At 43.0% G+C, this 27,777-nt stretch overlaps 1 protein-coding gene and 1 long non-coding RNA gene across 4 annotated transcripts in view; one reads left to right on the top strand and one right to left on the bottom strand.

The window, feature by feature from the left end:
• The window catches only part of FARP1 (FERM, ARH/RhoGEF and pleckstrin domain protein 1), a 288,311-nt gene that overhangs the window by 212,291 nt on the left and 48,243 nt on the right, over positions 1-27,777 (top strand). For all 3 annotated transcript variants that reach the window (XM_046664844.1, XM_046664842.1, XM_046664843.1), the window contains 8 exons: positions 586-683; positions 5,923-6,037; positions 6,889-7,036; positions 9,257-9,352; positions 11,126-11,289; positions 12,037-12,105; positions 14,197-14,272; positions 15,412-15,661. In XM_046664844.1, the coding sequence (XP_046520800.1) occupies positions 586-683; positions 5,923-6,037; positions 6,889-7,036; positions 9,257-9,352; positions 11,126-11,289; positions 12,037-12,105; positions 14,197-14,272; positions 15,412-15,661 (1,016 nt within the window). The remainder of the gene's footprint in view (positions 1-585; positions 684-5,922; positions 6,038-6,888; positions 7,037-9,256; positions 9,353-11,125; positions 11,290-12,036; positions 12,106-14,196; positions 14,273-15,411; positions 15,662-27,777) is intronic.
• On the bottom strand, positions 3,694-6,880 carry LOC124241221 (uncharacterized). The gene is made up of 3 exons (XR_006889146.1): positions 5,986-6,880; positions 4,627-4,793; positions 3,694-4,480 (listed from the first exon to the last, which is right to left on the bottom strand). It is a non-coding gene; the product is annotated as an uncharacterized LOC124241221 (long non-coding RNA).

Genomic DNA, 27,777 nt, shown 5'->3' with positions numbered 1-27,777 from the left:
TTTATAAATATATCTTTTCTCTTTCACCAAAAATGTTTATTTGCTTTATCCTACAATATAAAGAAAAGAATATTACAATAAATTGATTTTTACAGATCTGGTACCTGAGGCTTATGGAAGTAGCTAAGTGTATATTGCATCACAAAAAAGACTCCTTTGTCTTTTCAATTCCCTTGTCTCTTACTAACCATAAAAATACTTGTACTATTGTGGAAAGTCATTTTTGAGTATATTTGACTGATCTCTGAAAAAATTTTAAATGTTTGCTATACCCTGCAAAAACATATAGGGTGGTAAGTTATCGTCTTACGTTTTTATGGCTGTATCTCTCCACGTACAATGAAACTGTTACTCCTTGTGTGAAAAGGTTACAGCGTAGGTCTTGCAGTCCTTTTAGGGAGCTGTGTTTCCATCACGGTCAGTGCACCAGGAATGCATTCCAGCCTGTGCAGACTTTCTTTTCCTTGGTTTTATATACCTTTCTTTAGTTCCTCCCATGTGGACAGGCGGCCAGGAGTGCCACGACTTTGATGCCGACCCTCCTCACCCTGGTTGTGTGACGCCGGTCTCTATTTGTGTCCGCAGGTACCTGTTCGCTCTGCAGGTGAAGCAGGACCTGGCTCAGGGCAGGCTGACGTGTAATGACACCAGCGCTGCCCTCTTGATCTCACACATCGTACAATGTAAGTTCTGTCAGTTTCCTTTAGAAATCTTGGAAATAGCACAATGGCCTGATTGATGGGGGAAAACATCACTTACACTAAACACAATAATAATGTCTTGTGTGATTTTGCTGTTAGCATGAATGCCTATAGGTGGAAACCAATACTCCTAATCTCATTTAATATGCGTAGCCCCCAAACATTGGCCCAGGAATTCTGTGTTCTGGTGTTGTCTGCTTTTTTCAAGGACTAGTATGCAATTGTTAATATCTTAGTTGTCTCAAAGGAGAAGCTTGATGGATGATGGCCAAGTAGACTCAGCTTGTTCTGTCCTGTTCTCGGATTTAATATTCATCATTGAATAGGGAACATTAGCCATAAGACATAAAACTGTCAAAGATTTCACTTCTGGTTTTCTGCTGTCTAGAGTTTAGTAAGCTAAGACACACGAAGCTGGACTGGAGCCTAGTGATGCTTCAATTTCACTTTCTTAATCTAGACAAAGGCAAAATTCGATTGTGCTCATTCCAAGCCTTACTGACAACTCACCTGGGCACATTTTTCCTCTTGGCCAAGGCAGAAGTTACCTAAATGGAATGTACACATTATGCTTCCAGAAGCTAGTCATGTGTATAGACAAAAGTCAACACATATGAGCACTCATATAAAAAATAGTTGTGCTATCATATCATTTTTTAATTTCCGTTGTATACAAAGTAGCCTCATGTAATTGGCCCCATCCCATTCTGATAACTTCCCAGTTAACGGGATTTCCAAAGGTTTGTAGGAGGTGTCACCTCTCATAGTTAACAAATTTCCTTAATCTAATACGAGGAGGTATTTCTATAGACCCTGCTTATCTTCTTATTTTTTATATATGGGTATTATTGAATATCTGCCAGATGTAGCAGATAGATATTTTCTTACCAATTTGAAAAAAAAAATGTAAGAAAGAAAAAACAAACAAAAAATAGGTATGCTTTATTACACCTTACTGTGTGCCAGCACTATCTATATTATCTCATTTAATTCTCATAACAACCCCATGAGATCAGGACTATTATTATTCCCATTTTACAAACGAGGAAGCTTTGGCACAGAAAGTTCCATGACTTTTGCCTTTCCCGTGTGTTTAGTCTTCCGTCTCCAGATGGGGAGAGTGGAGGGCAGAGGCCTTCGAATCAGGCAGACCTGGTTTCTATTAGTTGACCGATGACCCTGGCATGTTACTAACCCCACAGCCTCTGTTTCTTTTGGAACGTAAGAGTAGTCGAATCTTTTTTATAAGGCCATGAAAATTAAATGAGAGCGTAAATACCCCGTCCATGTTAGGTGTTCAGTAAACATGACTCTCCTTTCTTTCTCCTCGCTCACCTAGAGCCCTCCCTTTCCGAACAGTGGGAGACTTTTAAATGAAGCTTCCTCATTGAAATAGTAACTTCATAGAATGCCTATGACCCTGGGCTTTTTGTAAGCAGAAGAGAAATTCCTTTACTCAGATCTTCCTGACGCTATTTAGTCTTGTACCGTTTCCCTCGTATATTCCTTGCTGTTTAAAGCCTGTTAATACAGTGAATCTCCCTTGTACATATGGGGTGGAGAGGCTCATTGGTACCCAGAAAACATGTGCTCTGTCTGATAGGCACCTCTTCCCCAGACACCAACAGGGGGCTCAAAATCCCCTGAAAATCATGAGTTCTCCAAAGAAGATGAAACAGATGGGTTCAGAAGTTCTCCTGCTATTTACATACTCTTGGATGCACAGTGGCGAGCCACACAATATGTTTATAATCTTATAAAACCCTATTTCTGCACTTTTAAGCATCCCATGCACTTAGTCATGGAAGGAGGAATTTCCCAGAATCCTCTGGGAATAGTGTATTGATTTAAATTATTGACAATTACTTACATTATCAGGAAGATATGAGCGGTCAACCTCTCTCTGTTTTGCAGAAGCTATGTTAATGCTGATGGACAGTTACCCCTGCTGAGCTGTCTGTCCGCCTCATCTGTGTCTGTGGACACAACCTAAAATCTCTTTCGTTTTCCTCTCTTCTTTCACTTGAATGCTTGGAATTGTCTTTCAGATATTCTTTATTTTTTCATTTGCTCCCTGTCACTGGCCTTCTATATCTTCTGTAATATTTCAAACTTTTAATTTTCTCTAATTTATTATAAATTAATTAAGTAGGACAAACTGATAAAGAGAAGAATCAAACGCTAGAGAGCCCTGAGGTGGGAATTCCACTTGGGTGGCTCAGACACGTGGCAGGACTACATTTCTGCAGGTCGTGTGTCTCCACTCTGAGGATTGTGCATCGCAAAATGAGTTTGTTCAAGCATATCCTCGTAGATTTCATTTAGTAAAATCACAAGTTTGGAGTTGTTGTTCCTATTTTTTGCTGTGAGTAGACTGCTATGGAATTTAGCATAGGCATGAGCTAATATGACATCTTGGCATAAAAATATTTAAAAATCTTAAGTCATATCTTGAATATTTATTGGTTCTCAAATTCTACAAACATAAGGAGGAACCTGTTTCCATATTTCCAAAAAAAGAACACATGGAGCGGCCAGTCCTTATGGCCAAGTGGTTAAGTTCGCGTGCTCCACTTCGGCGGCCCAGGGTTTTACCAGTTCACATACTGGGCACGGACATGGCACCACTCATTAGGCCATGCTGAGGGGGCGTCCCACATGCCACAACTAGAAGGACCCACAACTAAAGTATACAACTATGTACTGAGGGGATTTGGGGAGAAAAAGCAGGAAAAAAAGAAGATTGGCAACAGTTGTTAGCTCAGGTGCCAGTCTTTAAAAAAAAAGAAGACATGGAGTAGCTTGCCCTTTGGAGGCCAGCCCGGTGGCACAGTGGTTAAGTTCGCACGTTCCGCTTCTGTGGCCTAGGGGTTTGCCGGTTCGGATCCCGAGTGCGGACAGGGCACTGCCTGGCAAGCCATGCGGTGCTAGGCGTCCCACATATAAAGCAGAGGAAGATGGGCACAGATGTTAGCTCAGGGCCAGTCTTCCTCAGCAAAAAGAGGAGAATTGGCAGCAGATGTTAGCTCAGGGCTAATCTTCCTCAAAAAAAAAAAAAACACATGGAGAGAAAATGAATTTCATAGTCACATATTGCCATTGCATTTTAGGAGAGCAGGGAAAGTCAGGTGACTTAGAAGAAAAGACACTTAGGTGCACTGACCACGATGCCAAAGCAAAAACTAGGATTCTTAACTCTTTTATATTGAATTATGGAAAAGAGTGTCTTATAAAATTCATATGAGTTAAGAAGCCCAAACTTAAAGCTCACAAGAAATTTAGGATTTGGGTGAGTCTCCATATGCAGTCAATCTTCATTATTCACGGATTCTGTATTTGCAAATTTGCCTACGCTATAAAATTTGTTTGTAACCCCAAAATCGCTGCTTGTGGTGATTTCGTGGTCGTTTGCAGGCATGCACAAGATGGTGGAAAATTTGAGTCACCCCGTGCTCACATTTCCAGCTGAGGTCGAACAAGGCGACGCTCTGCCTTCTTGTTTCTGCTCTCATACTATAAGCGAGTGTCCTTTTCATGGTCTATTTAGTGCCGCTCTGTCTGCATTTCTGTGCTTTTTTCTGGTGATTCCCCTCTTTAAAATGGTCCCCAAGCATCGTGTTGAAGTGCTGTCTGGTGTTGCTAAGTGCAACAAGGCTGTGATGTACCTTATGGAGAAAATAAACACGCGTGCTAGATACGCTTCCTTCAGGCATGAATTATAGTGCTTTTGGCCGTGAGTTCGATGTTAATGAATCAACGATGTCCATAAAATATGATGTCTTGCAAGAGAAACACACATAAAACAAGGTCAGTTGGCAAAAATATTATTCCAAGAGTCTCGCAGGAACCTAACCCTGCGTTTCCCTTAAGAGCAGCAGTTTAGTATTTGCTCATTCACTGTTCATGGGGAGTTTATAGAACCTACTTGCCATGAATAATGAGAATGGACTGTACTTTCTTGAGGGCAGATAGAAAGAATTGCAGGAAAGTCGGTGCCACCAGCATCAAGGTAACCAAAGAGGATGGCAATGTGGCCAGACAGGTCCCCACACTTCTGGGCTGTTTTCTGTGGTGGAGGGTGGCAATTTTACTCTATTTAAACAGGGAGAAATTAGTCCAGAAAAGGCAATTAGGAAATAGTGTTATTGATCTGTCATAGCAACAGAAAGCTAGTGAGTGAGTGGTTCTTCCAGTGGCCCAGCTTGTGCCAGGTGAGTTGGCACTGTTTTGTGCAAAGCAAATACTCTCAGCGGGTGCAATTTATGGCGATGCATAGGGCACATCCTGCGTTATGACTGGAGGTGCGTTGGCTGAAGTGTGACAAGCTGCTTCACATGGCGACAGGAAAGGTAGGTTTCATAGCAACAGTTTACTTGCTTTTACTCAAAACAGCTGGGCTCCGGTCATTAGGCTACTTTTTATTAAGCTTGTTACACAGACTATATCATGCAAAGAAAAAGCCATGCTGTCCCAGAGGTTTTAACTTGGTATAAACTTATCTGCAGCTCGTATTGCTAAGCTGCAATTTTTACTTTAAGGCACTATGGTTTAAATTGCCAGATTACAGCAATTTGGGAACTGTGTTGAGGTACATGAGAAAAATACGCATCCTGCTTTTTGTAGATGAAAAACTTATAAGAATTTGCAATCTGACCAGTCATTTGTGACCACAGGACTACAAGAACTTTAATAAACTTTAATTTTTTTTTTAGCCAAGTTAGAATATGTACCTTTACACCTGTTTATGATTGTCTTTTCTCTACATGATAAAGCATTTGGGATTTGCACTAATAATTTTATATGTGAGTTTCAAAAGTTGATTTTGTAAAGTCCTGAAATTTGGGGGCTTATTTAGAAGTCACAGGTCATAAACCACGTGTCTAGAATTTACTGCCTAGAACAGAAGTGACCCTTCTCTTGGGTGAGGAGGAAAAAAACAAACCAGGAATGTGCGTAGCTAAAGGTAGATGATTCTAAAGTTTTCTTTCCAACTGTTAGGATGAGAATGAGTGGAAACCATCATCTCGCGTAGGCACAGTTGTTGAACATGTCCTCGCATCCACATCTTCTGACATCTAGCCCTTAGGACACCCCCAGCTAGGATCACCTTATGCTGTCAGCTGGCTTCTAGTGTGCTAGTTGGGGAACAGCCTACTGGAAATATAGCGAATTGTGGAGTATTGATCATATGTGGCCGGTTTTTCTTTCTTTTTCTTTGTAGCCGAGATTGGGGATTTTGATGAAGCATCAGACAGAGAGCACTTAGCAAAAAATAAGTACATACCTCAGCAAGATGCGCTGGAAGACAAAATTGTGGAGTTTCACCATAACCACATGTAAGTCTCATTCATTGCTTCATGCTTCCTTTGAGCTGTTTCTGTCTGTCCTTCTGACAGACATGGACACACAGACATGGACACACACACACACAGAGTAACTACTGGGAAGAAATATGCAAAGAGTGAGGAAGAAGAGACAGGGGCTCGTGGGGGCGTCGTTACTCCTCCTGGACTCTCAGAATGCGGGTCACCCCCTCAGGACCAGAGCTCTAGGCCCCTTGCTTGCTTTCCTGTGAGACCAGGGTAACACTGGAATTTTAGGACACCCCGTGCTTTGGAATAAAAAGGAGAGTATGAGACCAATTAACAGGAAGTCGGGAAGGCACATGGTCAACTAGGGACAGAGTAAGAATATTGTGAAAGTCTGGAACCTTTGTACCATCTCCATTTGGGTTTTTTGTTTTGCTCGGTAGAATATTTTCGGAGGAGCCCCCGTGCCTTTTGTTTTTGGTGCTGTTTTAAGGAAAGCACTTGAGTCCTGGTGACGACAGGAAAGAGTTGCCTTGAACTTTGCTTGCAAGTTTAAATCTGTTGTAAGTGACTAAAAACTTGTTTCAACACAATGGTGTTTTGCTTTTATATGACCTTGAAGGAAACTCAGATTCCAAAAGAACAGACCAAGTTCGAGATAGACTTTTGGGGGTTTGTGTTACACGAGCAATAGAGCTTTTGTTCCAGCTGCTTGACTTGGGGTTATAACGAATGGCAGGTTAGGTGTCATCTGATCGGGCCCCATTGTTTGTGATGAAATGCCTTTTTATTTCCCAAGAGAAGCTGCTTAATCTCAAACTAATGGACACAGGGAATTCAAGTCTCCTGGCCTTTCTCTTTAATTTTTGTTTTGTCAGTGGACAAACACCAGCAGAATCAGATTTCCAACTCCTGGAGATCGCCCGTAGGCTGGAGATGTATGGGATCCGGTTGCACCCGGCTAAGGACAGGGAAGGTACTAAGATCAACCTGGCTGTTGCGAATACAGGAATTCTAGTGTTTCAGGTAAGAGCATTTAGAACACAGCTCAGTTCCCTTGGGGATGGAGAGATAAGAGTTGGTCCTTCAACTCTGATTCCATCTTGGGTGGTCCAAGCTAAGACTTCTGATAGTTATTTTTAGGAAATAGGGAAAAACTAACCTCATCTCAGGGCTTCTGTTTCTTTCCAGGCCCTCAACTTCCAGGTCTTACTTCATTTGCCTTTGCTCTGGTTGGAGATTCCACAATTATAGATTTATTTGCATTTTTGGACTTTGTAGGATCACAGAAATCTATATTTCTCCATGGCCCTGGGCTTGGAACATAGTATAATGGAGTCAAGATTTCAGAACCCCCAAATCCTTTTTCACACCTGCACATGATATTCATGGGGTCCTTTTTTGTTTTAACCTAATTTGGATTTTACCTGTCAGCTTATTTGTGATTTCAGATTTACCTAATTTAAAAGAAAAGTGTAGTATATACTTTGAAGATGTAGCAGTTTTATAAGTCCGTAAAAGCTATGTCCACCCACTACAGTAATTTTACAGCAGAACACACACTGCTCTCGGATCCTTACCCATGTTTTACTTAAGGACGTAGTGGTTTTCTGCACTCTGAAATGTGTGCTGTGTTGATCACACAGCTGTTGCACTGTTTTATTGATTAATGCTTCTTTTTCTTAATTTTGTTGAAGTATTCCTGACATACAGTAAAATGCCCATATTTAGAGTGTGCCGTCTGATAAGTCGTAACATACGTATGTCCTGTGAAACGATCAATGAAATCAAAACAGTGAACATATTCCTCACCCCAAAAGTTTCCTCGAGGCTTTTCTTTTAACCAAAGTGGGTCGTCTGTGCCTTGGTTTCAAAAGAGTCTGGATAAAGCATCTGCCTTTCTCATGAAAGAGGGTCAGATTTCGCCCAGTTTTGAAGGTGTAAATATGTGCATGACCGGAAACTCTTTTTTGAGATCTTCCAGGTTTGGTTGCATTTCCCCCTTCGTATTTCACCAAAATGGCCCCAGTGATTCTCTGCTCCTGTGTCAGATGTTTAGGACGGACACTCACTATCCCAGACTCCTGTCCCGAGAGCTCTGGAAGTTGGCTTTCACGTGGGGTCGGGGGGGAGCAGTGTGGCCTTTGAGGAGGGGCTGCTCCTAACAGTTTTTGACCTGCACAGACCATCCAGAAGTACCTGATGAGAAAACGACAATAAACCAAAGGTAGTTTTCAGTACGACCATTAAACTTCAAAATCAAAACCCTTAAACATTTCTAAAAATCATAGAGGGGGAAAAGAAGTGCCTCACAATTGAATTAATTTGCTTTGATTGTGTTTGTATTAAACTAAATATTGAGAACTGCTCAGTAATTTAATCATGTACAAAGGCTGTATCTTGGAATTAATCTTCTTGCCAGAGCCTAATTGCTTCATTCTTACCAATTTAAATAAATGGTCCTGGTGTGCCAGTGGACTCACAAGGAATTCTAATTTTAGTTGAGATGACAGGATGGGTGGGAGTGGCGACTCCCCACTGTTCCTCTATCACAGCCCACCTGGCTGTCAAGGATGAGGATGTGTGAGTCCCTCCCAGAGAATATTCTCTGGCCTAGAAGACACACAGAAGGCGGGACCTCCCCTGCCCAGCCCTGCGTGTGCTGTTGGAAGCCTGGTGGGCACGGAAGCCAGACCAGTGTGGACGAAGTGGGTGATGACTGCCCTGCTCTGTGCTTCCGTGGATGTTAACAACAGCTGCTGGTTAAGGCACGTGCTCGGGAGTCTCACTGTGCCACATGAACTGTGTGATTTGGGGAAAATTAAAATATATTCATGCTGCAGTTTCCACATCTGTAAAATGAAGATAATAAGTCTCGCTGGGTTTTGTGCAAAGTTTGATAAGATAAGGTCTGGAATGTCCTTAGGACAGTGCCTGCCACTCCATGAGTGATGGTTGCTAATTACTGTGGTGGTTGTCATGCTTTTTATTTTTATTTATCTTTCTCTTTATCATTCACTTGGCCAGCTTCCTCTCTCCCTGGAGGCAGACTTAGTTTGAATGCCAAATCATATGATTAGTGAGAAATAATCTGGGAACGAACCGGTATCATCCCACAGCTATAGATCCTGGGAATTCTCCAGCAAAAGGCGTTCTTTCTGAGCAGCTCCCCATAAGCAAAGCAAACCAGCTCCCATGTTGCTTATTATGCATTTCCTGGCTCACTGGCTGATGCTTTTCTTATAGGGTTTCACAAAAATCAATGCCTTCAACTGGGCGAAGGTGCGGAAGCTGAGCTTCAAGAGGAAGCGCTTTCTCATCAAGCTCCGCCCGGATGCGAATGTAAGTGGCTCACAGGAGGGAGGGGAGACCCGCTGAGCCCGCCCTGTGAGTCCTTGGGGTTGGAGGGGCCATGGTAGGGCATGAGCTGAAGCTGTGGCCAACAGCTATTCAAGTGTCTGAGTGTCTGTACAGAGAGATGTATCCAAATGCTTGGCACCTCCACAACTACCATTCTCAGTAGACAGAGGTAAAGAATATGTAGCGCAGGGTCTGGCCCAGTGGCATAGTGGTTAAGTTTGCACACTCTGCTTTGGCGGCCCAGGGTTTGTCAGTTCAGATCCTGTGTGCAGACCTACATACCAAACCATGCTGTGGCGGCATCCCACATACATAATAGAGGAAGATTGGCACAGATGTTAGCTTAGCAGCAATCTTCCGCAAGCAGAGAGAGGAAGATTGGCAACAGATGTTAGCTAAGGCCAATCTTCCTCACCACAAAAAGAAAATAAAAATCCATTAAAAAAATAAAAAATACATTAAAAATTTTTTAAAAAAAGAATATGAGGCACAGATGTATGCCTGGGGGGAGGGTCACTTACCTGTGCAGATATAGGCAGCCCCTCCTGGCAAAGAACTGAGCTGTGCAGTTGCTGCATCTCTAGCTGGGCCACCTCGAGACCCCATTCAGCACTCTGCCATATTCCAGGCATGCCCCTGCCCACGTGGCAACAGTCCCCAACTCTCAAGGCCCTACGATTGTTCCCAAACATCTGACAGCACATTCTCATTAGCCAACCAGGCCCCCCCCCCCCCTTCCCGCAGAACCCCTAAAGATGTCACTTACGCTGGAACTGGGTCAGAGGAGAAGAATAGCATCTTCTTTGTCTGCCAGAAATGGCAATGGTGGAGATGGATGATATATTGCTAATGTCCCCAACCAGAACTTGGAATGCTTTTTCCCGTGAAAGAAATGTTTACAAATGGCAGTCTAGGCTTACAGGTTAACTGCAGTGTGGATTAAATATGCCTTGATGGCCTGACCTGGGAAGCAGGCACCCATTATAAGTTGTTTTCAATGGGAAGATGTATTTTGAGTTCCAAAGGGCCAACTTACAGCACAACTTCTTTGTAAGTTGCAGCTGCACAGCCCAGAGTTCCAAATAGTTGGAACTGCCGGGAACGTTAAGGACTGTGGTGACTTTTGTTTATATAGTATGGCCACTTAAATTGGGAGCATTCGATCTGAAAATAGAAAATTACCATATCCTCCTTCCAGAATCAAAGGACAGGAATTTTTCAGCCTTGAGCGATGCTTTTGTGCTCCAGAAAGAAAATGTTCATTTCCTGTGTGGTCCCTGGGACCACCTGCAGGCTGGAGCCATATGCTTTTTGATAGAGAAAAGACTTAAGACCAATATTCAAAGTTGACATGAACCATGAAGGAGAAAGCAGAAAGAAGAATTGTATGTCAGTTATTTTAAGGAGGCAAAAAAAGCATTTCAGCACCCGGATTTTTTTTTTTTAGAAGGAAATATAAGCCAAGTAAACACAATTTGTTTATGAATCCTGTCAAAAGAAATGTTATGACTTCTGCTGAGTACCCCTGATTTCTGTCGGTTCCTCTAAGGAATTCTCTGGGGAAGAAAATGGTTGAATGATGACTATATTTTGTCATTAGGAACAACTGTAGTTTACTAAATATGTAAGTTTATGGTCATGCTATAGTAAAATACACAGTTTAGATTTTATTGGGCAAATTTGGTTTCTGTCCCTTTTCTCATTTTCAATCTGTGGGTGATGGAAAAAAACCAAAGTGATATCTTCCCTTTTTAGAGCTCATACCAGGATACCTTGGAGTTCCTTATGGCCAGTCGGGATTTTTGCAAGTCCTTCTGGAAAATCTGTGTTGAACATCATGCCTTTTTTAGACTTTTTGAAGAGCCCAAACCAAAGCCGAAGGCTGTTCTCTTTAGTCGAGGGTCATCGTTTCGGTTCAGGTAAGGGTCTGCCTCACACCTCTCCGGGTGCCACCGGGACACTTTCCCCAAGACCTTCCTTGTCTACTTTCTTGTCTGTCACAGTGGCCGGGCTGTGCAGCGAGGAGATGGGTGAAGGTCGGCTTCCAGGAGCCACAGCAGTGAGATGTCTGCTCGGTCATCCCACAGGCTCCTGGCAGACCCTCACCGTGTTCTGTTTGAACATTCCTTAGCCACGAGGCAGTCCCCCTGGCCACAGTAACTCCTAGTGGGTCTCTCTAAACCAGAAAGGATTTCCTTTCTCTGTAGATGCAAAAGTGTCCTGTTGAGCTCTGGGGGTAGCTTCATGGAATGCTCCATACGCTGGCCCATCATGGGTTCGCTTTTTCACACTTCTCTCAACAGACGTTTGAGTGTCACTGCATGCCAAGTACTGTTCTAGGCGTTGGAGATATGCAGTGAACGAAACCATCCCCCCTTCAGGAAGCGGACAGACTCTCCGGGTGGCTGATTAATAAGCAAGCACAGGATTATTAAGTGGTTCAGTTAATTGAACATTTTCTATTATTTATGAGGGAAATCTCAAGAGACAGAATGGTCACAAAAACCCAGGCTCTCTTAGGGCTGCTTTTCTCCCTGGCTGGCTGGAAGAGCCCCCCGATCCCCCAGGTGTGGAAGGAGGGGAGTGAAGACGATGGGGTGTCGTGTGTGTGTTGAAATGAGACGCCCTGGTGTCTTCCCCCTTCCCTCTCCCGGTCTCCGTTCCAGCGGGCGGACTCAGAAGCAGGTCCTTGACTATGTGAAAGAAGGAGGCCATAAGAAAGTGCAGTTTGAGAGGTAAGAGAAACTTCCGTGCCACTTAGGGTTTGAGAAGAGCCCTTCTCTCCAGGTAACAACAGTGCGTCGCTCCTCCACTCTTCACACTCGGTGAGTTACAGAGTCACTGCGTCACGGTCAACCTCAGCCACTTAGTGTGAAACAGGAACTTTTGAGGGCCCGGGGCGCACACTTGAGGGTAAGATGAGAAGAGTAGACTGAGAGGACCAGGTGAAGAAGGGAAGCCGGCAGAGGGCAGGGATGAGGAGAAGCAGGAGATGACAGGGTCATAAAGCGCTGTGAAAACTTACTCATCGGCGAGGCCTTAAATATTTGGGGATTTGAATTGGAAATATTCCTATAAACCTTTTAATTAGATGAAGTTTGGATGAGAAGACACAGGATGTATTATTGTTATTGTTAGCAAATGCTTAGAGCTCTTGTGATGTGTCAGGCACTGTTCCAAGCTCTTTACGTCTAGCTCATAGAGTCTTCATACCAGCTCTGTGAGGTCAGGGCTATTTTATTCCCTTTTTAAAGCTAGAGACTCTGCAACTCAAAGAGATTGAGTAACTAGCTGGTTAGTTGAGTCTCAGAGCTGGTAAGTGGCCCCTGGAGCCCACTGCCCTTCAGCATTGCTCTGCCGCCTGGAGGGGAGAAGCAGGGAATCCGAGGGTCAAAGATGAAAGGCGGGAGGGGTCAAGACTCCGGCACGTGAAAGGACTGTTTAACACATGTGGAGTTTTTTTTAAACATTTTTCATTTTAATACATGTAAAAATTACGATAATGTACACAGAATACAGCAAACACCCATATTCCTACTATTTAGAATTAGCTATAAACATTTTAACATGTTCGTTTCTGGGAGTTTTTTCTTTTTCTCTTTTTTGTGGCTATCATTGTTACAGACTCGGCTAAGACCCCCTTTAACCAATAGTCTTCATCGGCTCCCCTCCTCCCTTCCTCGAGGCAACAGCTGCCAAATTCATGTGACTTCTGTTGTCCACATTCACGCAGCCAGAAAGGATATGTAGAATTGCTCTGGGTGTGTTTCCATTTATATAAATAGTATCACGCTGTACACAATTCTGCATCTTGCTTTTTAAACCCTACCCTAATCTTGAGATCTATTTTGAGTGTTTTATGATACTATGAAAGTATTGCATTTTATTGATCGCATTCCCTGTGGATCAGCATTCAGGTGGTTTGGGAGTTTGTTTTGTTTTTGACAAAACAAACCTGCTGCTGTGACCATCCTTGTATGTTTCTCCTGATGCACAGCTGCATCCAGAAATGTCGTGTTCAGAGGGTTGTTTGCGTGCTTATCATCATCATTTTCTTGGACGATCTGCGGTTGGTTAATCTTTTGAGGAACAAAGAAGTGGCTCAGTTCTCTCCGATTCAGAATGTGGGTGCTCCAGAGCTTTTGTGCACTAAGTTGGAGTCTTTTGAAGGAAAGCTGGATGTTGATTGGAATTTAATCCCTCTATATTTACATAGTTTCATGCATTTGAGTCTGAAAGTTCCTAATGCTTGTTCGCTGGGGAGGAGGGGACCCACAGACTACGGAAGGGAAAGATGAAAGAGAGGGACAGGAAAGCCACATCCTTCTTCTGTTGAGTACGTACATTCAGCCACAGGCAGAGCTTCTCCTCCAAACTTAACCCTGTGAAAGACTTCCCCTGATTCGCGGTAACTGTCTGTTATAGAAGTGATCTAGAAAACCATTACCCAAAATACACGACTCAGTTTCATATTGTTAGACCATAGCTTGCAATTCAGAGCATGCGTGGGCCCAGCCAACTTCTCCCCACCCGGTGACTTTTCCTGTAACTAGAAAGTTAGTGCTCATTGGCTAGTGCTCCAAGCCAGCTGTACTGGAACAGGAGTGGGGGACGGCTGAGAACTTTTCCAATGTCTAAGTAACTCCTAAACCCTACAAGTGTTAAGAAAAGGATAACCGAGTCTCCTGCCAGGGAGCATGTATGCAAACTACTTTGGGTGCCTTCGTTATTGAGGAAGTGCCTAATGCTGCTATTTTTCGTTTTAGAAAAAAAAGAAAGAAAGAAAACCTTACCTAACTTTAGCTGTCTTATGTGATTTCTCCCAGGAAACACAGCAAGATTCATTCCATCAGAAGTCTTGCTACGCAGCCTGCAGAGCCGAACTCAGAAGTGCCAAAACAAGTCAGTAGTGGTCATGTACTAGGATAGCTCTGTTTTCAGCAAACTTGCTCTGCTGAGTGAGCACTGTGTTTCACAGTCTGCTTCTGGGTTCCTCATCCTTCGCCTTTGGGCTGGTTTATAGAGGAGAGTCTGGTGACGTGCCCTGGCTTTGACCAGACACAGGCTCTGTGTCCTGTGCACTTCAGCCTGGCCTCACAGCCCCTGGAGTGTTTTTCACCTGACTTCGCATCCTCCCTCTCATGCTCTTGCCACAGAGAAGTTTGCTCTGTTGGCCTGAACTCAGCTTAGTGTTGGAACAATCCGCGGGAGCCAGCAGAGCTGAGCCCCCCTCCAGCTAAATGAGCGCGCTAGTGTGGAGAGATCAGGACCTGCTTTGCAACTGATGGGCATAGCTCCCATTCTGTGCCAAGGTCAGAACCTTTCGCTGGCACAGGACTGGATGGTGAGTTCCCAGGGCTCATGTTACGCAGCAGTGACCATAGTTGGCAACAAGAGACATTATCACTCTTGCTTTGAGGGTGCTAAGAGCTCATTTTCCCTGGAGTTGGTCTCTGGATGCGTTTTCTCTACAAGAGAATAAGAACTTTGTTGGGGAGGAGCATGAAGGAGGTTTCAGTGTGCGAATCCAATGAGAGTCCTTAACGTGTCCATTCTACCTTTAGAAGTATGAACAAAGAAGGTTTTTGTCATTTGTCTGAAATCCGTGTCAGCTTGCTGTGTGGGGTCTGTAATGTGCTTTCTTCCTCTTCCTGCCCACACTTCCTTGGGAAGCCCCTGTAGGCTAGAAAGGGTCTCTTGTTCCATAGAAACTTTCGAAACCCTATATGAGCTCGTGGGTCCTAGAAAGCAGAGATAGTGCCTAATTGTGCTGCTGGAGACCCTGCCTCGTCAGCTTCCACACGCTGAAGGAACCTCTGGATCCTGACCAGATGTACTCAGGAGTGCCCACTTATTGTCAGCACTTCGTTCTGACACTGTGGAGGACAGCCTTTACTTGGCAATCCTTTCAAACGCTTGAAGCTTAAGGAGATGTTAGTAGATTAGACTCGGGCGTCTGTGTCTTTGTTTTTCAGCTCTGTGTGACAATCTCACTTTTCTCTTCATCACCCTCATCCATTTCTTGCCCCCACCCCACCCAGGCTCAGCAGAGTGCCAGCCTTACACTTGGAGAAGGTGCTGAATCCCCAGATGGCCAGAGCTGCCAGCAAGGAAAGGAACTGAACGCTTCCACCGCGGAGCGTGGGCCCCACCAAAGCCCCGCTCTGCAGAAGAGCCCAGTGGGTAACAAGAAGGCCGATGGAGCTGTCAAGGCGATGGCAGAGGAAGAGGAGGAGGTCGTTAAGGATAGGACCCAGCAGAGTAAACCTCAGCCCCCGCAGCCAAGCACAGGTCCAGCATCCAGGGCTGCTAGAGGCAGCAGCACTTCCATTCCTTTCATTGACTGCAGTGATGTAGATAGCGAATACGACCTTCTCAGGGAACAAGCGTCCCAGTCACGGTCCCAAACAAATGACAATTATGAGGGTGATTTGACCAGTGGTGTTTACCTGCTCTCCAGGGATGAGAGGCAAATAGAGGCTAGGCGCAGGGCTTCCCCTCGCTCTGTGAAGTCCTCCTGGCCTCCTTCCAGAGAATTCCTTGATGACGATTCAGCAGACATAACCTTTGATATAAGTGGGAGCCCCCGACTCCCAAGACATAGCTCTCTGATAGATGAGATGTTCAGGGGCGCAGGCAGTCACAGTCCCCTGGCCACCCCCTTGTCTCCCAGCAGCAGAAGTTCAAGTCCAAATATGAGTTGGGACAGGACTGGGTCTCAAGGCTATGTTTCGGAGAATGGACATGACCCTAGAGAGAGAAGCATGGGAGAAGATACTATCCCAATCCAGGGTCCTCATTGTGAAAACTGTTCCCCTGTCTCACAAAGGCCATATTTACGGAGTCTTCCCAATAGATATAATAAGTCAGAGACAGATCCACTCATCCTTAGCCAGGTAGCACCAACCCCAGAGGCAATGGATAGACGTGATGGCCATAAAAAGGGAGGACTGGCCAGCCTGACTGGTTCAGAAGGTAAAATGCTGGCTAATGGTACACCTCTTGTGGGTCCAACCTCCAAGATCCCCATTGTGCAGTCAGTGTGTGCCAGTAGCCTGGCAGACCGGCTGGCACCCCTGCAAATGACTGAGGGCTCCAGCAGCAGTGGAACTGAATCCAGTGACTCAGACTCTGAAATGGTGAACCCTTTGAGCCAACCCCTCATGTTTGGGAATCCAGCAGTGCTGGATTCCCCTTCTATGCCAAGAAGTCAGAAGTCCTTGGGTGGCCTGCATTTGAGCGAGGAGGATGAGTAAGGAGACTAGAAGGCGTGTCTTCAAGTGTTGGGAACCTGGAGTCATTGAAACCAGGGTTTCAATGGAGATTATCCGTTCTAGTGACTTGTTAATTTTTAATCAACATTTGTTAGAGGAAGTTTTAGACAGGCACATGTTTGGATAGGGTATGCCTGACTTCTAAAAGCTTTCAGAAAAACACAACTTCACACAATGGCTTGCTGTCCAAAAAAGGTGGACAAGATAAACTGCAAGTCATAATGACAAGTTACCAGGAGATTGTTTGTCTTTCTGGTTCAAGGCTAGGAAGAAATACTTTATTATGAATCTAATCATCTGTATAGTGTGCTGTATTTATGTGGAAATTTTCTTGTATGTTCAGTTTTGTATGCAGATCACCCTCTTATTGGTTGACTGAAATATCATTGAGATCCCAGGAAAGGTGTTGGTTTTACTTTTTCCCCCTTCTTTAAAAGGAGGGCTGCTTTTCTGTGCCTCATAAAGGGAGGAATTGACAAAAGTCAAGGCCAAATGTAAGTTGATTGCTAGTTGAGATCGAGTGTGGGTGAAATCTTAGTCAAGAATAATGAATATTTTGATCAGAAGAATTTGGAGTTATTTCTTCTTTCCAGACTTCATATGAGATGATATAAAGGTCACCAAATCTTCATGAACTGTAATTTACATGGGATTGCTGGTTTGGTTGGGGTTTAGCATTGGTGGGTCAAATTGTTCGTTATGTTTTAAGAAGCTACAGCTCTGGCTGTCAGAATCTCTTGGTGGAACACAGAAATGCTATTGAGAGATGATTTAGGAGAGAGTAAGATGTCACAATAGGCACTCTGTCACCAGGAGGTTAGCAAACTAAATGTCTGCCTTTGAATCGTGCACAGCACAGAGAAGGACCGTTTTCCAGCGTGATTGCTTTTGCTTGGTTTTTATGCGCATTTTTAACATTCACACTCTTGTGAACAGTGTCCTCTCTTGAGAACAGTGTCTTCTGGCTGTTTCTCTGTGCAGGAAAAAAGAAAGGATAAGCAGTGAGAGATTTGATTTCTTTTAAAGTCTTGCCCACCTATGCCAGTGCCTTCACCCAGCATTCCTGCATTTTAGAATGAAGAGCCTGGTTTTAACTTGCATTGATCTCAGCCTTAACTGCACATTGGAATCACCTGGGACATTTTAAAAATTAGTGATGCCTGAGCCCTGACCCTGGGAATTTTGGTCTGATTGGTCTGGGGTGCCGCTTGGGCTCCCCAGGTGGTCTTGCTAGTCAGCCAGTGTCTTCTCAGCCAGACACAATTGCCTTGTAGAATCTAGTGGAATATTTTGAAAGTGTTGGCTGAATTTTTGGCTTGCTTGCAGAGTAAGAAAAGCCTCACAAATGAAACGCTTTTCTTAATGCCTATTATTTGGTACTTTTGAGTCTTGGGTACTTTTTTTAAAAAAGATAAATTTCAGAGTAAAATTTTTAGATGCTAAGTAACTATAAAGTTATTGAAAGGAGTTGTCACAATGATGCATCCCTGACGGTCCACCATGCCAGTGGCCTTACTAACTCATCATGTGACTTTCTCACAGGGAAAGCACTAAGCATGTTTAGGAAACTGAGTAGAATTTGGCAGCAGTATATTAAAAATAGAAGTACTGACTGACCTCATGGTTCACAAATGATCATCCGTCCACATGAATGTCAAGAAGTTGCTTTTAAAGATTCTGAAAACTTAATCCATTTTTACAGAAACTTTTGTTCTGTCTTCCTAATCATTTGATTCAGTGCATGATTGATGAATCAAACTGATTATTGGACAGTTTGAAAGATGTTCATTGAAGTAGTCTATTTATGTCTGGCTTTAGATTTTTGTATTTTAAGAGTCACAGAATTTTAAAACTAGAAGGGGCCGCAGCAATCACTGAAGGTAAACCTTCACTTTCTGGATGAGAAACCTTGTTCTGACGAAGTTGCAAGACATCCCATAGTCAGACCACTATTGCATGACAAAGCCAAAACCGGAACTCGGTCTCCAGACTTCAGCTCTTTATTCGATGTGATATCTTGATGCAATAGGACCTTTTTGATTCAATATTTTAATTTTTGAGAATCTTGTGTGGATTAGTCCTTAAAATCACGTGCAGACCAGGAATCATGTAGACTTTACCTGGACCATTACAGTCCATACTAGGTAGGAGGAACTACTGTTTATTAGACTGTGAGGTTTTTGCAGTTTTAACATGTTTTTGCACCTTCTGTTTTGGACTTAGAAAAAGATGTCGCTTTGCTGTATAAAAATTTAGTCGAATGTGAGTTAAGCAGAGTCACATTTGGAATCCTGTGGTTGGTTTGTGAAGATGATTTGTTCAAGTGAGCTTTCTTTTTGCCTCTAGTTCTCCAGCAGTCTGAGAATGAAATATCAGTGAGCAGCAGGTGTTGACTCACCCGGCATATAATGTGAAGCATGTGATGACATGTAAACCTCCAAAGCAAAATATACTCCAATAATTATTTCGTTTTGCTTTTTCCTAAAGAAGAGATTGTATCTAAAGTGTTTTAAAAGCAGCTGATCAACGGTGGTATACTCAGTTCTGTACTGACAAGACTTCCCACTCTTGGGGTTGCTCAGAGTTTTTCTTGGGTTGGTTTTGTACCAGCCAAGCAACTCAATTTCTGCTTCTTGGCCAGTATTGATGAAAGCAATAATCCTGATGTGATTAGTGGTGCTTAAAAGAGAGGGGGTGTAGTTTCTTCAAAAGCCACATATCCTGAAGTGCTGAGAATATTCACTAGTTGCCTCTGAGGGAGCTTGTCCTGCACTGATGAAGATCCCAAGCATTGGTGGGAGAGAAAATGTAAACATTCTTTGAACCTGGTGGAGCCAGTTCGCTGAGGTGACGTGGTCTCTCACAGCACAGAGGTCAGGGACACCCAACAGCCTCCACCGTGCCACCATCCATGCCCTCTGCCTTCTGTGAGACTCCAATCCCCAAGTCTTTCCCTGGCCTCCAGAATCTCACTGTGTGGCACGAGGAGGGCGTGCACGTGGAGAAAGTTGAAGTAAGAGTGCAGGGAGGTGAGAGATGGGGTTGGGTGTGAAGAATGGGCAGCAGAGATTAGAGACCTGTGAATTCTTTCAGATTTCCAAAGGGTTTCCCAAGGCCTGTCAACCTGTCTTTCTAAGACAATAGCTAGTGCAGAGGTCTCCTGAGTCAAGAAGGAACCCAGGTCTTCAGATAATGGCTGCTCTATGAAATGATATCCTGAGGCCTTGGATGGAAGGCAAACCATATATAGAGACAGAAATCTTCAAGCTGCTCAGGGCTACTGCAGGGCCTCGTTGCATTCATATCTTTTGTTAGATAGTATTTCAAATATGTAAATTGTAGACTCTTTTGCCGTTGACTTTGTTGCTGCTTGTTAGGACAAAATAAAAATGCGAGAAATTCTCTTTGCATGAAGAAATGCAGTTAATGAGTTCCAGACCTTACAATGCATTGCTCCAGCTCCGTTAACAGTCGCCTGTATGCCATTGACGATATTTTATTAGACAGGCATTTAATTAAAGGAAATCTGTGGGCCAGATTCTTCCCACATATGTGATTCATATTTGGGAATTTCTCACAGACTTATCTCACCAAATTGTGCCACGTGGCCTGCATTAAAATGTGAATACTTCCAATTTTACGCTCAAGAACTTCTTTGAAGATTCAAACCAAGCCATGCTAAAAAAGCTCAGCCTGCGAAACTAAAACAGCGTGAGCTTCTTGAAATTTCCACCAAGTATACAGAATCCAGTCTGTCCTCAACTGAATCAGAAATTTGACTTGGTATTAGCCCTGGAATCGTTTTGATTGTGTTGTTAGTTTCCAAAGAAGAAAAAATTAAAATATTAAACTGTCATTTTAAATTTTGTTAAACCCATTGTGAATGTGCATACAGCTCCCTTTTTCATGGCTAGAATCAGTGTTCGCATGCTTTTAATCAACTTTTTCCACTGAAAATGTTATTCTGTATTTCAACACAGAATGGGTTTGGTGCAATTGTGTAGCCATTAGTGAGTAACTGGGCCACAGTTAGGCCCAGCCTTAAATTAAGAAATTTGGGGGCCCCCTGCATCATTAGGTTTATTTTGAGTTTCTATCTCCTTCACTCTTCCTTGTCTAGGCCCTTCTTCTTCTTAGTCAGAATTTAAAGAGTTGCATTCCCCAAGAAAGGCTCTTTTTTGCTGCATCTTCTCCTTTGTATCCCTCCTCCGATAGCATGAACTTAGTTACTCCCAGAGTCTTTCTATGCAATCCCTGTAAGAGTCAGTTTCTTTGAAGCTGAAAGAGGTGAACATTTCAGAATAACCCATTGCTGGTAGCTCGCTGATGAATTTTACATTCACTCCTGTTGGCCGAATCTGTCAGAACACACGGAAGGAAAGGTACTAGTGAATGAACTTCCACAAGCCATGAGTAATTAAAGAACTTTACCCTGGCAACATTAAAGAATTTATTGGTGCTGCTTTTTCCTTGTTAGTTTAATCCATCTGTTTCTGTTTAGTTGAGTGAAACTTAATACAGGGAGAGGGGACTCCAGTGTACACTTGTGCATACCTCTAACACCAGTTGCTGGTATTGAAAATGAAGCCATAACTGTTAGATCAAAATAAGCATGCCGCTTAATGGAGCAGTTCTCTTTTTATTAAAAAAAAAAATAGTAATGGAAAGAAAAACAATATCCATGATGATTTGGCCAAGCTTTGTAAGCATCACAGATCAAAAGTGCCTGGTAGTTTCCTTGGGTAACCCAGAGATTTCCAGATCTTTCCCCTATGAATAGAAGTTGTAAATGCTGATTCGTATGCCATATGTATGTTTGGGAAGAGGTGGGTAGAGTCTTGTTTTGAAAAAAAGGTCTTCATAAAATAAACTGCATCGCTCCAACAAACATAGATGAAACTTCTAGCACAAAGAACTTTTTTTCTTTTCCAGTGAAAGCGATTAAACACTATGGTGGGAGCTAGGGAAGAATTAGAAAATCTTCTTTTCCTAAAAGCTTTAAAAATTGAATAGACTGATTTGTTCGGGATCATTTCAATGCCAGTGGACTGAAAGATGCAAACATCACAGCTTAGCATGGAGACAGCCTTGGGCATCTTCTTGGCCTCTGGTATTGGGTTATAACTTTCTGTGGAAGGCAGCTCATCTTCATCTTTGTGTGGGTTCTAGATCAGGCTACTCTGATATGTCTTGGGTGCCTTTCTATTTGAAAGTAGGGAGGATTAAAAGTCAACTGTTGACAAGGGCTATCTGATCTACAGGTGTGGTTGAGACCTGGTGTAGAAGGTTAACTGCAAGGCTAATGCTGTTTAACGCAGTCGTGGGAATGGTCCTGCGAGTACTTGAGCTTCCTGCTGGGGCAGGGGCCACAGTTTCAGAATATTGAGGAGTAGTTAGAAATCACTGCAAAATGCAGTGCAAACCGCGTGTGTGTGTGTGTGTTGTGTGTGTAAAGAGCCTGGAAGAGTGGTTAACTCTCCTTTAGAGTGAGAGGTGGAGGTGGTGGTGGTGCAGCGGCTTTGGATGCAGTGCTTCTGCTTTGTTAGGGGTTGGGGTTGTTGACTAGCTCTCAAAGAGGAAACAGTAGAAGGGTCATTTCGGAGCCTGCAGTGGTTGGTGATGAGCCTGTCATTACTTGTGGACAAGTTTTCTGGCTCATGAAACTGGGCTAACAACTGCTTTTTCCTGGGTCTCAGAGTTCCTTGGTAAGAAATAAAGCATTTGTCTCTCTGCCTGCAGTGATGTACAGAAGGACCAAAGATAGGGTTTCCTCAGTCGAGAACACACACCTGCTGCTCTCTGCACACGCGCCTACGTGGCCGATGGGTTGCTCCCTTGCACTCACCCCCTTTCTGCCTGGAAAGTTGCCGTGAAACCCCAACTAACCAAATCTCACAAGCTTGGCCTATATTATTAATCCAATTCCCTTCTTTTCTCTCTGTGTGTATATTTAATACTATAGATAAAATATTTTATTAAAAATTTCTAATACACCAAATTAATTTTAAAATAGAAAAGGCTGGGGACTTCATTCTCATTTTTGTCATTTGTTTAATGAATTTAAGAAAACATTTTTCTGTTGTCCCATTGTATGCACTGTTTTGTCAGCATGTACCTACCTAAGAGAAAAAGCTTTTTTTTCAACGTTCTGTCTTTATCCTCAGAGCATGGTGTACCTTCTGTTCCCTGCATTGTTGGAGCACTGTCTGATGTCTTTTTTTTTTTTTTTTTTTACACTGCTGAATACCAATTTGTACTTGGAATACCTGTTTCCTTTAGAATACAGTGATCCTGTTCACTAAATAGCAAGCTTTAACACAGAGGCATCCTGAGTGGTCATGCTCGGTGGTACCGTATTTCACTGAGGGTGGAGAAGTAGAAGGTAAATAGAAGATTTTACTTTTCTGATTCCATCTTCTAACAAGCCTGCGCTTTCTACTGTGTGTGCATGGGAGTAGGGGTCTTTGGGAGCGAACAGGATCACTGTAGTTGGGTGAGAGGTCTCATGGAAACAGAGAGCATCTGTGGCAGTAGCTTACATAGGGCAGCTCAGACAGCTACCAAAGGATTGGCTTCATGTTTTGTATGGGAATAGCAGACTTTACAAAGGTCATATCAGAATTTAGCTGTGTGTGTTTTGTTGTGGGGTAGGGGGAGGTGGGAATGTAGACAAGACCTCTCCTAGCTCGTTCCCAATTGGCTTCTCAGGGCCAGTAAGCTGTTTTTAGTTGTGATGTGTAACTAAAATGTAAGCTCTCACAGATGTTGTCTGGTTTCATCTTCTCTCCGCGGCCTAAAAGTGCGGTATCTCAATAAAGCATGGATTTATACTGGCAAGGTTGCTGGCTTCTCCAATAACAGTGAGCTTGGTGATTCTTTAAGCATGGAAGGCCAAATTCATCTAACAGTGTATACATGGTATTAATATCTCTTGTAATCTAAACTGAAGAGGCTTTTACTTGTCCTAACAGGTATCTTGCTGTAAAAACTGTCAATTGTAACTGTTCTTTCCCACTGATGGCTGAAGCTTTGTCCTGAGTACAAGATGGTATTTTTCATTGGTACGACGCACCATGTTCCCCAACTCAAATACTGCCACCACCGCCACTACCACCACCATGTTCAAACAAAGGAGAATTCTCCTTATCTTTTCTGGAAATAAGAAAAATAATTTTTCCCCATACGTAAGAACAGGCTAGTGCATTCGCTATCATTTTTCCATTAGTAGCATTTCTCTTTTTATTTTTCTGCAAGTTGCATCGCTACTGCTTTTCTGAATTGCTTGATGATGAACGGCGAAGTTGGTGTCTAGCTGCTTATAAAGCTTTTCTTAAAGGAAGTGGGTCTAAGAAGCACATACACGTTACCCTCAACAACCTCATGTAACGAGAAGAGGACCACACCACTCTGATTGGTAACCCTATAACCAGGTTTTTCTTGTGGAACCTTCTAATTTCAATAAAACATTATCAGCTTTTTTCACATACTCCATTGGGGTGGGACCCAGCTTACTTATCAGACTAGAGTGAACCCTGCCTGTTCCGGAGACTACCCGTTATTCAACACAATACTGAACTTTTGCTAACTGGCTTTCAAATGCAGACAACCTCCAGAGAGAGAGTTCATTGTATTCTTTTTTAGAGGGAGATTATGGATTTAAAAAGAGCCTTTTTAAAAATAGATGAAAACCTACATCTGTAATGTATTTCCTACGTGTGCCTTTGGAGCATATTCTGGGTACATAGAGATAAAATTTCCTATATTTTAGAACCAAATAACAGGAGACAAATCATGATAGATGAATGGCATCTAGAAGCTTGCCAAATAACTTTATTTGGGGGAATACTGAAGAATCAGCATAGACACTTTTTATAATAATTGCACTTTTTAAAATTTTCAAAAAAACTTGAGAAAGTGATCAATGTTCTCATTTTCATCAATATTCTCATCCTCAGATATTTAAATATTTAACAAATCTGTGGATTACTATTTTCAAAATAAATGTCATGTTTTGTAGTTCCCTCCTTAACAGGAAAAATAACACTTATCTAGTTAAAAAATGGAGATTATCAATTTATTGAGCAATTTAAAATACAGGACAGGCACAATGAAGTGTTCGAAATGCCACTTTTATTACTTGAAAAATAGATTAGAAATTTCTCTTTTCCAAGACTCATGTGAATTTGTTCTTAAGTTTTTCATATAGTTGGAGGAGGTAGGTGGTCACTGGGCAGCTTGTGCCCAATCTCGAAAGGGGCAGACAGGTGTGAGCTTGGCTTGTTGACCGTTGTGAACTCTGCTCCCGCGCGTTGCTTGCCACTGGTCCAGAGCCGCGGCAGTCTGAGCCACACTGCAGAGTCCGCGTCCCCAGAGCAGCCGGGAGAGAAGAATTAGGAATGCATTTTACATTAAAAAGATAGAGAAGCTAAGCCAGTTTCTGGACTGGGTGATAAACTGAAATCCATAAATATAGCAGTGCTAGTTTGAAGTTCCCTAATTGTTTGTGCCACGAGAATGTGTACATTTAAAAGGATTTTGAAAAGCAATTATGAGACATGCCTCCCTTGAGAGCAGTATTAGTGGAGGCTTTCCCAGTCCATGGGGGACAGAAACTCGGGCCTCTTGATACAGATTAGTGACGGGCAGGGGGAAATGGGGAGGTTATGAAATCATTTGGAAAAGGTGAAGAATTCGAGAGTTTTTAACGGGAAATATAACTGGATGCCTAAAAAAAAAAACGCAGGGCAATTTCTGGAAATAAGAAAAATAATTTTTCAAAAGGATGACAAGCTTCCAGGTTTTTAGGGTGTAACTGATCTTTTTCTAATCTCTTCAAACTTCCTTCTACCTATTGCCTTAATATCCAGGTGCTTTCTCAAAAGGTCCCCCCAAATTATTTACCTAGAGCCCCTTGCTGAAAGACATTCCTTTGTGTCAATTTGTCATGGAGAAAAAAACACGATACAAATACCCAGGCGTTAATAGGTTCATTGAGTTGTAATGAACGTCAGTCACAATTTCTTCTTCTCATCGCCTGGGGCTGTGCCTTCAAAGCAGGTGACAGGCTGCATGATTTGAACAGACTGTGTAAGGCTGTATGAAGCAAGCAGACTCATTTTATCTAACTCAACCATGTTTGCTTTTTTGTAAAATGGACTACTTCACTGAAAATTGGTTACATGTAGTTCTAATGGCTGTACCCTTAGACATTGACTTTCTTTAAGACACAGCTCTTCACACTTGCCCCAGGGTGGGCCCTACATGGACATCAGTTTGTACAGACTATTGCCACACACTGGCTCAAAGTCAAAAGAGAATCTTAATTATTCATCAAGCTGCCAAATTCTACTAATTGCCCTTGTCAGCATATTTCATTAATTGCTGAATGGCAAATGAGCTACATATTTTTGTATGGACCATATCACCTCTAAATTTTCAAAGCCTTGAGTAGTTTTTCTTGCAAGAGGAGAAGGGGGCTATTTTCCATGGATGCAGCTCAAATTAGCAAAATTGACTGTCAGAGTTTTGGACCTTTTCCTTCCTTAGAATTGCTGATAGATTTCTAGAACAGGCTGCTTGGTATTTATTGGCTTATTGGTCTTACTGTTTAAATACACCCATAACCCTGCCTGACTTGGGCCCCATGAGTAGACACAAAGCCAACCGACGTAGCTACTCTGCTAGTGGAAATGGGCCACCCTCGTTTGGTCATTCTCCAAGGCTGTGTATTCCAAGTCGGTGGTTGCACACATCTTTAGGCTACGTGAGTGAATGCAGCAGGCTTTCATCCAACAACCTGTGGCTGACCCCGATCTGTCCCCCCTCACACTAAGAACACAGGTTGTCAGGAAGTTCACTCTCAGTGTCTCATTTTTTGAATCCTGTCTCCAGTGTGGTCCAGTGGGGATTCTTCTAGATTGATGTCTTTGAAATATGTTCTGCCTTCTTGGCAGGGTAACATCTGTCCTGGAACCTAGTCTGTTAGCTCATCCTTACAGCTCCCTCAGTCTGCTAAATCTAAGTGTCCCTGGGGGAATTCACAAGGACAACGGCTTTTGCCCTTTGGAGGGTGGAAGTGGTTGTACTTGACTGTGTTCACCTTTATTTTCTCCCTCGCAATGTGGCAGCTGGTTTTTAATCTGCTACTGGATGCTGTACGGGGCCTTAAGAGGTACTGTTTTCCCACCCCCCACTCCTCCAAGCTAGCCTTCTAACTGCTTTTTATTCTTGGCTCCAACTCTTTCACTGATGAGGCGAATGCTTTTTCTGTTCCACGTCACTGCAAATTCATGGCCCAGCATGTTCTCACTTATAACTGCCTCACCTGATCTCACGCACAGTGTGAGAGCTGAAGGTAAGCCCCAAATTTTGCCAGATAATGGTGGACAAGTAAAAAGTGACTCTCAACAACTCACAAATGCATGAAATGTTTGATCTCCAGACAGACTGCCAGAATTTCTCTTTTCTAATTCCTATTTATAGTGATAACATTTTCTTTTTTGTGATTTTTTAAAAAAGAGAGAATAGTGTAGTATCTTGAAATAATTGCAGCTCTGATTGTTGTCACTATTTCTATTTGACAAGTTCCAATTCTTTCAAAATTATTGTATTCAGTTGTGCACTAGTGTCAATAAAATTGACATTGTGAAGCAATTTCTGGCCTTTTTCTCCGGGTTTTACTGGGGTCTGGTGGTGTGTGGGGTGATTGGGTCTTTAACACCAGGACTTCATTTCAGTGATGTATATTAAAATGCAAGGATTGAAGTGGAGGGATTTTTAAAATTTGAACTTCGTGGATCTGCCATTTCCTCACATTTTCTAATCTTCTTCTTCAAGGACCGTTGTACTGACCAATCCTCAGTGAGCAGGATGTCTGCTTTTCGTTGCCTTTCTGGGTGTGGTGGCTTTTCACCTGCATGTTGGTGACACAGCTAGCTGATCAACCTGGGACCAGGTGGAGGCTGGCGGGGGTTTCTGCATGGTTCCTTCATACTGGGATCAAGTTCGCTACCCTACTTCGTCAGCTCCATGCTAGGCTGTCTTATCCTGTAATTTCAAAATGGATATGAATGAATCCAGAGGGAGAGGATAGACGTCCAGAAAATGAGGGTATGCCCGGAGAACTACCCTTCC

The sequence above is a fragment of the Equus quagga genome, chromosome 6 (genome assembly GCF_021613505.1).
Source record: "Equus quagga isolate Etosha38 chromosome 6, UCLA_HA_Equagga_1.0, whole genome shotgun sequence".
Lineage (NCBI taxonomy): Eukaryota > Metazoa > Chordata > Mammalia > Perissodactyla > Equidae > Equus > Equus quagga.
This window is presented reverse-complemented; position numbering and strand designations above follow the sequence as displayed.